This window comes from Nanorana parkeri, unplaced genomic scaffold (assembly GCF_000935625.1).
Source record: "Nanorana parkeri isolate BGI_ZX_2015 unplaced genomic scaffold, ASM93562v1 scaffold489, whole genome shotgun sequence".
NCBI classification, from domain to species: Eukaryota; Metazoa; Chordata; class Amphibia; order Anura; family Dicroglossidae; genus Nanorana; species Nanorana parkeri.
Genome location: NW_017306757.1, coordinates 609247 through 621890, shown reverse-complemented (window position 1 = coordinate 621890; position 12644 = coordinate 609247). Strand labels below are relative to the sequence as shown.

At 43.0% G+C, this 12644-nt stretch overlaps 1 protein-coding gene across 1 annotated transcript in view; it reads left to right on the top strand.

Moving 5' to 3' along the window:
• TTLL10 (tubulin tyrosine ligase like 10) overlaps positions 1-10138 on the top strand; it is a 34276-nt gene extending 24138 nt beyond the window's left edge. The window contains exons 8-11 of the mRNA XM_018560937.1: positions 754-894; positions 2635-2751; positions 6567-6660; positions 9438-10138. Coding sequence (XP_018416439.1) covers positions 754-894; positions 2635-2751; positions 6567-6660; positions 9438-10138 — 1053 coding nt within the window. The remainder of the gene's footprint in view (positions 1-753; positions 895-2634; positions 2752-6566; positions 6661-9437) is intronic.
• The last annotated feature ends 2506 nt before the right edge of the window (positions 10139-12644 follow it).

Sequence of the window (12644 nt, the reverse complement as noted above, 5' to 3'; positions counted from 1 at the left end):
CACATCCGCTCCCACCTTCTAAGCTTCCTCAGGAACTGTACCCAGAAAGCCGCTGCATTTCCAAAGACTCCACATTTTGGGCACCAGGTGTCCCTAAACTGAAAAGAACCTGGTGTGCAAGTCCGCCTTGGTGTTGGGGAATTTTGAACTAGGCTTAATTCAGGCTATAGGCCTGGTGGTTATGGTCTTGTCCCCCTCTGCTTGTTATGTAAGGATGTTGTTGGATTGAGTAAGTTTATTACACTTCAGGTTTTCGTTAGTATGTCATGAAGTGTATCATGTGAATCCGGTGTAATACCCCACATTTTAAAGACAGTTACAAGTTACAACACACAGTGGGGGGAATTAACAAATCTTCCTGCGCCATTATAATTGTGCAGGAAACAGGTCTATGTGGTGCACGCCACTCTCTGCAGTTTCAAGGTGCAAAACAGAGCAGATCGCTCCTAATTAATGATGGAGCTTGCATCCCTTATGTTATTTATGAGCAGGATCTGCTCCATTTGTTCAATCTAGAAGAGTGGTGCAGGCTTTATGCTTGCACCACACTTTGCTAGTTCCTCCAATTGCAATTCATGGCAAAAGGGCATTGAGACACAGATAAATCTGGGTCAACTCCCGGGTAAAATAAGGTTTCAACTGACATCTCTACTTAGCTCATTCATACTTCCATCCAATCTCACTTTTTGTTATGTTTATTACATCCTTTTATGTGTTGTTCTTTGACACATCATTTTACAATTTTTTTACCAGTACATGCAGAAGAAGAACCCACTTTACAGTGAGATGAAAGAGGAAACAGTGTGGGGAATGGAAAGATTTAACAACTATGTCAACGAGAATTTTGCTGCAGCCAAGTCTCTGCCTCAAGACTGGGTACTCAATGTTTTTACGGTGAGGAATCATCATGGTAGCCATATGCATAATGCCTTATTTTACAAAACAAATATGATAAATGGGTGAAGTAATGATTTTGAAGAGTCTTTGCCACTGTTGTAAATCCCTTGTAGCCTGATTCGCTAAGCTTTTCACAGTGTTTCAGTGTGATACTGATTCTCATGTTCCAGAGTATTTAGAAAAGACTGCACTGAGTTAACAGAAAATGGGTTGCTTAAACCATTGAACACACTGAACTCCATTTTTGCAGGCTCAGGCTAAGGGCCATTCGGATGATGAGGATACTGACAATTCTCTAATTTACCTAGTAGGGTAGCGTTGAGTAAATAGATACCAAATATGGTGCCAGAATTTCTGCTCTCACTCCAGCATGCGTAGAGATTTTCAATTTGTGTGGCGCAGTCATGATTTAATATGTAGGCAAATCCAACATATATGTTTATGTGGGTATGTGATAGCTGATAGCCCCCCATGTGATAGCATACTGCTAGTGAAAGGTCCTGTTTAAGGAGACATCAGGGGTCTTTTAGACCCCTAATGTAACTTTTGAACCCTGATGAGGCTGATAAAGCGCAGATTATCAGCCCAGAAACCAGAAGTGACAAAATCCTTGTTGCTTCTGGGTTCATCCATTGGAGGGGAGATGAAACATTGCTGATCTACCTATCCTTAATGCGCTGAAACCCACTATGGCTGTATCAGGCTTGCAGGAGGGGCATCGGAGCCTGGGATACATGGTGTGGGTAGTTGGCAGGGAAGAGGGAAGATGTCACTTTGCAGCCTTTACAGCCACTCAAATCACTTCTATTAGAAAGCTGACAGCTGGGAAAATATGAACAGACTTTAGGGTGCTATAGCAAACAGGAGTCGGTTTACAGGTCCCTGCTGCCACAGATATAGCACTTACTTTTCTGGCTGTGAAAGGGTTAATTCGTACTCGGCCTTAAAAAAGTGGTATCGGTGCATCCCTAGTTAAAACCCAATGGAATTTGAATTTTAAATAAGCTAAATATATTCCAAGTGCATCAAAACAAAAGGTGTGCAAAGTCTTACAGTGTTTTTTTAAAGCAGCAAAAGCCTTAATAGCAAAGGCTGCCCCCCTGCCAGCATGCCGCAGTATGTTTTCTGTGTGGAAGCATTGGTCTCCCTTCAGAGGTTTGACATGCGCCCTGCTGTGTCAATCCGCAAAGCTCTTGCTCTGTACAGAATGCTTTAGCTCTAACTCAGCAGGGTGTACGTTGGACCTCTGCAGAAAGGCCACTGCTTCCACACAGAGAGCATAATGCAGCATGCTGGCAGGGGGCAGACTTTTGTACTCCGTGGATGTTTTCTAAAGAAAACTAACTGTAATGCTAAAACACTTTTAACCTTTGTTTTCATTCACCTGTAATGTGCCATTAAACGGTGGTGAAATAATTTGAGTTAAAGCCCAACTGAGCTTTCTCTTTAAAACAGATAAAACATAGCTCAGCCAAGATCAGGAGTATGAGCAGTTGAACCTGCCAAAAGATTAGTGAATTAATACACAACCAAGCCATGCTATGGGCAGCATAAGTATGGTGACCAAACTTTTCAGGGCCAGCAGGTTTGCGGTTTTCTCAGTTGAAAGCATAAAATAAATGTGTTTATAGGATAGGCTATCATGGTAACATCTTACTGCACATGATGTTCAGGCAGTCTGGTGCACATGCCTGTAATTGTTTGCCTGTTATGTCATAGTCTTCCTGTCTTTGACAGAAAAGGATGCAACAGATAATGATACACTGTTTCCTGACCGTAAAATCAAAGCTGGAGTGTCGACGGGGCTTTTTTGACCTCATTGGCTGTGACTTCCTGATTGACGATGATTTCAAGGTATTGTATTACTAAAAATCTGCTCCTAAAGTATATCTTCTATCATCTTGTAGATCTATTTCAGGTACTCTAAATGCACAGGCAGCTGAGGAGTTATTACTGTTTCAACCTCATACATAGGTATTGGATTGGTTAAATGGAAACCAGTTATCCATAAAGCTCCAGAATATGGAAAATTAAATCAAATCAGTACCAGTGCACACACACACTCTTGATTACCATATATTTAAATAGTTTTGCATTGTGAACAGGAAAGTGAAATACCGTTCTACTGCCGGCATTATGCTAAATGGTAGAAGTCAACTTTGCTGGTTAGCAGACTTAGATCTACACTACAGTTTTCTTGTGGTTTCTATACAGTTGCCCCCAGACTCTATAGCACGGACTTTTTTTTTTTTAATCCTTCAAAGCACTAATTCAGCTTGACATAACGCTACTGGGAGGCTGTTAAATGATGCCTTAGAATCCCAACATAATGGAAGAACCAGGTTATACTGGTATTAGGCAAAAGATAAAAGAATATGAATAATCCATCCCAATGCCATTATATGTGGACGAAGCTTTAGAAACAACAGGTCTTTACTCATTTGCAATGTATCTGCATGACTTTTTGCCTTCCTTGCATATCATGAAATGTGCTGTGAGCTCCATGGTTTAGAATGATATGCGCAAAAGGCCAATCAGTGGCCAGGAGTTCATTGAACACTTACTGCCATGCAAGCGTTGTGTGCCCAAAAAATGAGGTCAGCTGCCTCTCTGAATATACTGAATGACCAGGTTTTACCAGCGATGGATTTTTTTTCTTCCCTGATGGCACGGCCATATTCCAAGATGACAATCATCAGGCTCAAATTGTGAAATAGTGGTTCAGCGAGCATGAGACATAATTTTCACTCATGGATTGGCCAACCACATGGTCCAGACCTTAACCCCATTGAGAATGTTTGGGATGTGCTGGAGAAGACTTTACACAGTGCTCAGACTCTCCAAACCATCACTACAAGATCTTGGTTAAAAATGAATGCAACTTTGGATGTAAATAAATGTTGTGGCAAGTGGCGGAACAATCTCCATAGCAACCCAGGCGGCCCAGCCAGGACAGCCCCCTGATGCTGTGCGGGCTGCCTGGGTTGCTATGGCATCTCAGGCTGCTGGCTGTCACTGGTGGCTGTGAGGAGGAACGTGCTGCTGTTCATGTTACTGACAACCTGTCAGTGATCTATGCAGCGGCAGCGTTCCTCCTCACAGCCGCTGCTGAGTCAGTGACAGCCAGCAGCTGTGGAGGAGGAAACTGGGCCCAGCGTCCGCAGCGATGGAGGAGGCGGGGCCTGGCGATGGAGGAGGCGTGGCCCAGCAGCGACCGTGGAGGAGGAGGAGGCGGACAGTGGATCGGGGCTGACAGGTAAGAGGGTTTGACCAGCCCACCTGAGCCCCTGCAAATCCCACCATAGAGGGTATATGGTGGGCTCTGCAGGGTCTCTCTTAGGTGGGCTGTTTGGGATATCAGGTGGGCGTAACTAGAAATCACAGGGCCCCATACTAAATTTTGCTATGGGGCCATGGGATTTCTAGTTACGCCCCTGGTTGTGACATTACATACGCTTATCAAAATGATGCCGCAGTGAATGTGTGCCGTTACCAAAGCTAAAGGTGGTGCAACGAAATACTGGAATGTGTGACTTTTTTTGGGGGGCATGCAGTGCATTTTTCAGTACTACAGAAAGGAAAATCGCCTAGTCAGATTAATACGCAACCTATAATGTAACATTAAAAGACATAGCAAGCTGGTTTACACTCCTCCCAGGAGACTTGTATTCCTTGAGCTGTTCACATGACAAGCTGTGTTGTGAGGAAGGAAACACAGACATCATGTAGTGAGATAGGATATGGGCTACATTGTGCTTTAGTTGAGGAGTGGTGTTACATTGTTTGTGCTTCTCAAAAAACACATCCCCCTTGGAGCTTATAGCTGAAGTCTAATTCTAATGCTTATATTTTGCCTTCTCTGGTCCCTCCCTCTTCCTTGATCAACATGCTGAATCAATTTTTTTATAAAACATGTTTTCATTATATACCTTGTTTTCAAACTAGCTATGTCATTACTAGGTCTTTGTGCTTCTCTATGCAATGCATAGAGGTAGTGGTAGGGGCTGGCAGGGTGCTGTACATAGTTTCCTGAAAACATCACAGCACTCTGCCTCAGTACTTCTCCCAGGAGACCTGTGCCCTGATGCAGGCAGTGGGCTGGCTCTTGGGAGGAGTTATGCAAATGTCAAGATGCCTTGATAGGTGGATGTCAGTCTGGACAAGTAAGTGTTCCTGAGCAAAATGCATTTGCATGCAGACCACCCTAAGTGCCCACATGTGATGCTGAGCCTCTGTGATTGAAAGGACTGAAATCCTATGAAAGAAAGGGGTGGGCCGGGAAGAGTCAGGCCTCTAGCCAGGAAATAAGGCGGGTGTTATCTGACTTTCTGCAGCTTCTTATGCACATTCTAAGAAGCTCACAGTGTGCAGTGAAATCAGAGCACGCATTAGTACGGGAGAGGAGCCGGTACAAATGGCCAAGACTGATGGTAAGTCTGGAGTTCAGCCTTCAGTGGGGTGGAAAGCTACTTACAATTGACAGACTATTTAAAAGGGAATTTCAACTCATATTATATTGTTTCCAAACAATATGGAACTGCACAACTACCATATTAAAACTGAACTAAATTACAACATATTGAGATGTAAGGTCAAACGTATGCACATACCTGTTATTGTTATCTGCAGCCTTGGTTAAAGCAGATAAGCACTGCATGACTTTACGTGTCAAATGGCAAGTTATTGCAGACCAACAAATGCATGACTGATTATTGATTCATAAGAACTGACATCAAAGCTTCATTAAAAGTCACATGTCCCTGCTATCTAGGAGTTGTCCAAGAACTTTGGAAATAGGAGAGGCTGGTCTCTCAAATGCCATGTTACACAACAAGCAAGACTACCACACAGGGAAGGCACATCATTAATTATACAAATTGCATAAATCTGGATGAAAAAAGAGCTGGAAAAGCAAACTACTTAATGTGCACCCGAAGCCAAAACTTTATGTTTTGGATAGAGTGGAGAGGGATCAGAACATGTGTCATGTTTCTTTTGCTGTCTGTGTCCCTTTTAGGAGGATTCACCCTCTCTATATGTCCTGGTGACCGTTATCACTGGAGGTGAAAATTAAAGAAAACACAAATTTTGGGTTGCCATCAGAACAGGAATAAATGGGAAAACTTCCATTGGGGACACCAGTTCTGGTGACCCTGCTGACCACCAGGGATTTCCCTTACTTTGGAAGGATTTCCTCTCCTCTTACTTCCTGTTGTGGCTATCAGGCAGGAAATAAAGGGACAGTTCCCCAATGTGGATGGTAAAGAAAAGACTGACAGGGGTTATACCCTCCTCCACTCTATCCAAAACTATAAAACACATGTTTTGCCTTTAGTTCTACTTTAATGTAATTTGTTGAAGATTTAATTACGTGTGGCTATACTTAGCCCAGGCCACACATCTGAACGTTGCTTGTGGTGAGTGCTAGAATACCATCCTATGTAAGAGATGCTAAAAGGACAGAAACTGGAAGATCTCTGTCAGGCTAGACAATGACCAAGGTTAAAGCTGTAGCCAAGTCTTACCTCCTAACCTTAGCTGAGTTAGGGAATGGTGGCAGAAGGTACCAGAGATGTGATAGAGAGCCAGATACTTCACCTCCCACTGCTGTCAATAAGGTCACTTTCCATCAATGGCCAGCCAGATACTTACTTCTGACTCCTTTCTAGGTGTGGCTGCTGGAAATGAACTGCAATCCTGCTCTGCAAACCAACTGTGAAGTTCTCAAAGAAGTCATCCCCAGTGTGGTCAACGAAACCCTTGGTATGTACATCTCATATCACATTTTCCACTGAGCAAAATTTGTGAATGTGTGCTTAGATTGTTGTGAGGATTACAAGTCTATTATACCAATTGATCTTCAACGCTTTTTGGTTTTGAGTAGAGAATGGGATGGTTAAAACCTAGTCTAGAGGTGCACCGAAATGGAAATGTCAGACCGAAACCGAAAAAAGAAAAATTTGTCAGCCCGAAGCAGAATTTTTTTTTTCTCTAACCTTTTTCAAATAATTTTTTTAATGATTTAGTTTTATTTTACTGATGGGGGCTCTGGGGAAATATTAGGGGTCTAAACATACCGCTGATATTTCCCTTTTGAAATAGAAAAAGAGTCTGAGGACATAATCTCTTTTTCTGTTATTAATGAACAGGAAGTCTCTATACTGAGTGCTCCTGTCCATTCATAAACTGTGAAGATAGTATGTCCACAATCATAAATGAACAGGAAGTGATTGGCACACATTAAACATACTATGTCCTCAATTATCTCTCCATCCTGACTCGCTGTCACAGGATGTTGAGCGGGCGGTGCGGGGAGGGGCGCTCAGCCACCTGTGACATGGCTGATAGCTAAATGCTCCACCCGCACCACTGGCTCTGCCTCCTGTGACAGCTGTCTCTGCCCTTACACCGCTCTCCATCCTAATCTGTCACAGAAGGCTGAGTGGGGTGGTGCTCTCCTCCACGCCCCGCTCGGCCTCCTAACAGTTTTTCCCCTCCTCAGAGGGGACATAGAGCAGCGCCCAGCAAGGAGGAGAGAAACTAGGGATGCACCGCATTTTCAGGTAAAAGAATGGTACTTTCGGCATTTTGCCCAAAGTACCAGTTTCAGCCGATATATTTCGGCGGCCGAAATTTCGGTGCATCTCTAGTTAAAACTCTTGTCAGGTTTTTATTGCTAAACAAGTCGTGATTTGTGCCAGCTTCGAGTCCTTAAAATTACCCATTACATCAAAGCCCTAAAGAAGGGGGAGTTCTTTGAGCCACCGATATGTGCAAGCCGCTCTGTGTTTTTTTTTTGTGAACTCAAAACTATCTAAGTTCCTGACTATGGGACATATATAGCAAAGCACAAACTAAGTGTCACGCCTGTTAAGGATGAGGGGGTTGTGGATCGCAACTGCAGAGGCTTCTCAGTCAGTGAAACCCTGGTTTCACTCTCTATTTAACGGAGAGTTAGGGTTTCTTGCACCACAGCCTCAATTTAAATAATCTCTGGTTTTAGAGCGGGGGTTATTCCTTCATAAGCCCTACCCCTGAGCACCAATGTACAATTTGAGATCTACTGAGTAGCAGGTGAGAGAGGGCACAGGTCAATACAGCAGTGGTTCACTTTCCCAGCAAGTAGTAAGACTTAAAGGAGCAGGTGGTATAGTATACAGTCTTAATGAAGGGTGTGCATCTGCACTAAATACTTGCTGTTTTGAGGGTTGAGGTGGATGTGAAGAGCTGGGGGTCCTTTTGGGGTCCGGGTCCAGACTGGGGTATTGGCTGGAGTAGGCTGTAGGCAACGGAGGGTCCCAGAAGACAGCAGGCGTTCTGGCTCAATAGTGGAACTCCATGCTGTCTCGTCTGGGCGCTTATATAGTGCTGGATGAGTGGGGAGGAGTCGCGGAACGGATCGGCGCACTTCCGTGTTCCAAGGTGGAACGCACCCGGCCTCCGAACCCGGGAAGTGACGAGCGTGCGCTCCACCGTGGAACGCAGCGGCGGATCCGAGACGCGGCTTGCTCCCGATGATTAAGGTCTACGGCGGTGGCCGTTACACTAAGAGTAGACTTACCTGGAGGGGGCCCCTTCCTTCTTAAAGGTACAGGCAACACCACAGGAAGCCCAGACATCACTTTTGCAAGACAGCTAAAGACTTCCAGTGTACAATATGTCTGTTAGAATACAACAGCCCAACGGGAGATTTGTCCATCCACGCTGTTTAGTGTGGATGGAGGAATCTATTACATTATTTTCGTTCAGCCCGCAGGTTGTGTATGGCCAGCTTAAGGGTGGCGCCCTCTCTTTTAGTCTTGATGACTGTTGTCACCAGCACAGATAGTGACAGGAAATCCAAAATGTTACACTTGCCATTGGTACAGTAGCTGAGGGGAAATCATCCAGTGGGGACACTTGTTCCAGTGATAAATAACAACGAGGGAAAGCTCTCTCTTCTCTCAGAAAGTGAAGGAAAATATCCCCAACAGACAAAACAAAGTTAACCATTCCCCAGTCCAAACAAAAAAGTTTAGCTTTAGATACACTTTAAGAGAACATTTTCCTGTTTTATTCTGTATTGAAGCAGAATTTAAACTCCTAGGACAGCCCTCTAGGACGGATGGTGAGGATATCTCCCCCTACCTCTGATTTAGCTGTGACAGATGCTGCTTCATTCTTTTGACTGAGCCTCTGATGTCATCAAAGTGATTTCTGCATCTATTTATTTTGCCGAATGTTGAATCTACTACAATGTGTTGGGCATAGAAATGCCTTCTACTGATTATCTATAGAAAAATAGGAAAATTTCACTTTGTTCAGTGACACCAGAGGCTTAACTTAATAGATAAGCAGGAGCTGTAACAGCCGTGCTATTGGGCGTATCTTTATAAGGTATCCTGGAGAAATACAAAGACGTGGCAGGAGATTAAACCCTTCTCTATGCCATCCTAAATGGGTATTTCTGTCTCCGGTGCAGCTCTGCTTTAAATAAAGCCCTTTGTGATATGCAACTTAACTCATTTAAAAGACCTTATCAAAGTCCTTTGTTTTCCTAGACTTGGCTCTTGAGATCTTCAATAAAAACTTTAAAGGCCAACGTATTATGCCTCTGAATACACATAAAAAGTTTGTGTTGTTATACAATGGGGAGACTAATGAACAGGCAATCAAATTTAACTGGCCTAGAAGCTCCAGTCCTGTTAAAGAAGAGAAGAAGACAGTGCAAGTCAACAACCAAAACAGACCTGTGAAAAATGTGGAGAAGCCCAAGAGATCATTTAAGCCTCTTGCAGACAATGGAAACCCTATTGTAACTAGGTCTTTTGTGTTGCAATCTCCTCAAAGAACAAGCTTGGCAATGTCCCCCATTAATATGATGGGCTTTCATGATGGCTTGGCCCTCCATGCACTAAGACACAAAGCCAAGCACAACATACCATCTAAGAGTCTGGATGGGCCTCAATTCAATAACTTAATAGAGTCAGGCCAAACGAAAAGCAAAGCTGAACCCTCAGTCCCTGTTGCCAAGATTTCTTTTAGAGGTCCGCAGAAAACTAGGGTGGTTGGTAGAAAAACACCCATGTTCAGAAAAAGAAGCAGACATGATACATCTATCAACAGCAATGTTGTAATCTTTTCTGAACAGAATCGTCTACTCTTCAACAGCGGCTCTCTCCGTGGTGTTGAGGACCCCAGTGAAACGAAATTAGAAGGTGCACAAGCAAATGAACACGGTCATTCAGAATCTGTGAAATAATGATGTTCACCAAAACCAGTAAAAACAGCATTAAAAAAGAAAAATGATTATTAGCCTCAGTATGTCTATATGTAGATGGTCAAAGCTGGCATTTCTAAACTTTCATCTATCAGCAATGCTTCAAGAAGAACTCCATTTTTTTTTTAAATTAACCCTTGCAGTGAAGCTACCCCCACTCTGCACTCTGCAAGTGCTTGTTTTAGTCTAGTGGTGAAAATAAAGAGAACATACTCACCTGAACTTCGGCCCTATGGCAGTGACTTCTTTCCACTCTCCCCCTCAGGCTGTGCTATGTCCCTCAGGGTCCTCATGTCTAATGGACTGGCATTAGGTCTGATGATGTCCCGGGTTCTTAGACTGGCAGAGCCAAGGGGAGAAGAGGCTGTAGTGAGCCGTTAGCAGCCAGGTGGGACAGAGGATCAGGTAAGTATATTTTCTTGATTTTTATCCCTAGACCAGGGTAGCCCCACTGCAAGGGTTAATTTTTCCTGGAGTTCCTCTTTAATCATGGGATGTTTTTTATACAGAAGCTGCATGGTAACCTGTAGAATTCCACCTAAAGATATTATTTCGAGTTTTACAGAACCAGACTATTATTATTATACAGGATTTATATAGCGCCAACAGTTTGTGCAGCTGTTTACAATATAAGCAAGACATTAAAATCACAATACAATTCAAGACAAGGTGGTAAGGAGGGCCATGTCCTCTAGGGCTTACAATATGTGATTAAAGCCAACATCCTCGCTCTGTTGCTGAGTTCTGCTAAGATGGAAAAACTGCTTTGATCATTTGCACCTCTAGTTCACTTTTCTGTGCTGAATGTCACTCAAACATTTACCCTAAAGCCATGGAAGGGAATATCCTCTGACACATGCTTATCAAAGCTACAGTGAATGGGAGACAGGAGGGCTTGAGGAATGCAGAAAAGTGCAGCAGATAGGTAGGTTTACCCATTATTAGACCTGTTCAATAAATTGTTCTTATTCCTAACTTCAGTAACCCTTAGCAACCAATCAACATTTAGTTTGTTGAAGACAGGCTAGTAGAAGGGTTTTGCTTGCTATGGGTTACTGTTCAGAACAAATACCCATTAAAGTATATGTAACCCCAACCACTAAAATCTTATATACAGTAAGAGTTAACATTTTAATTTCTAAATTCCTTTTTAATATTGTTTTTTTAAGTCTGAAGCTTTCAAGAACATTTTGCCTTGAAACTCTTTGTGCAGGTACTTACTAATGAGGTGACTGTGCTCTGTTCCAATTGTTCTCCTGTGTTGTCACCCTGTCAACTGTTCTCCCAATGGAGATTGCAAGTGACAGTGCCACAGTGCATTGCACAGACACGGTCCACTATTGTTTCTTAAGAAACCTGCCCTGAGAAATGATATGCACCAGTTGCTGGAGTGCAAGCACTTAGACAGGAAGTCAGAAAGGCTGGAGAAGATCAGCAATGAAATTAAACTGTAAAAAAAAAGTATTTTAATAATAAAAAAAAAATTGAATTTGTTTTTGATACATGTTGTTTTAGCATTTAGGAGTTACATTTACTTTAATTTTAAGAGCTTTTTGTTAAATAAGGCTTACAATCTTCTAAAATGCTTAGGTGGAGTTGTTTATTTTAAGTGCACCTTTACTCCTTTTTAAGCTTTTGAATATAAGCCTTGCCTAAGAGCAGAGACAACAGGATGAACACTATTATCTTCATTATCCAAACAAAGGCCTCTTCTGTGACCTCTTTAATTTTGGTTTTACTTTGTCAACTTGACAGGACTTTCCCTGTTTATATCTAACGCTGGCCATACACGGCTTGTATTGCAGCCAATTCCTGCTGAATCAGTTGAAATCCAAGCCATGGGGGGCTTGTTAGCACAGCCTGACATGTCATGCTTCAATCTCAAAAATGAAGAAGCCTGGCAAAAAATGGTCAGAATACAGCAGCCGACAGGCGAGATTCCTCCATCCACACTGCTTAGCTTGGTGGGGGGGTCAAGCTATTCATTTCTTACATTCAGGCCACAGGGCTAAATGAAAGAAATCTTAACTTGTGTGGCCAACCTTATACGTAGCAACTATCATCCTAGAGTTCAATGAAACTGCCCCAGTCAGTTAGAATGGGTATGCTCCTTGTAAAGGGGGTGCAAGTTGGTGAAGAATAGACACAAAGTCAGGCCCCAGTAAAAAGCAGTAAACCAATGAAGAGAAAAAAGATTTTTAGGCCAATAAAGGTAGTAGCAGGCATTTCTGGTGTTTGTTCTAAGTCCTGCCTTTTACATTTAAACATTTACAATAGAATACAGGTTTACTTTAAAGAAGAACTTCCGCCGAGGGACCTGCCATCACTGCAGAGGAGGAGGAGACAGGCTGGAGGGAGCACTGTAGGCTCTGAGGATCCAGTGAGTATAACTTTTTTTTCTTTACTCTAGGCAAAAAGGACCAGTTAACCCTTGCAGTTTGCGGGGTAGCCTCGCTGCAAGGGTTAATACAATTTCTGCCTAGAGTTC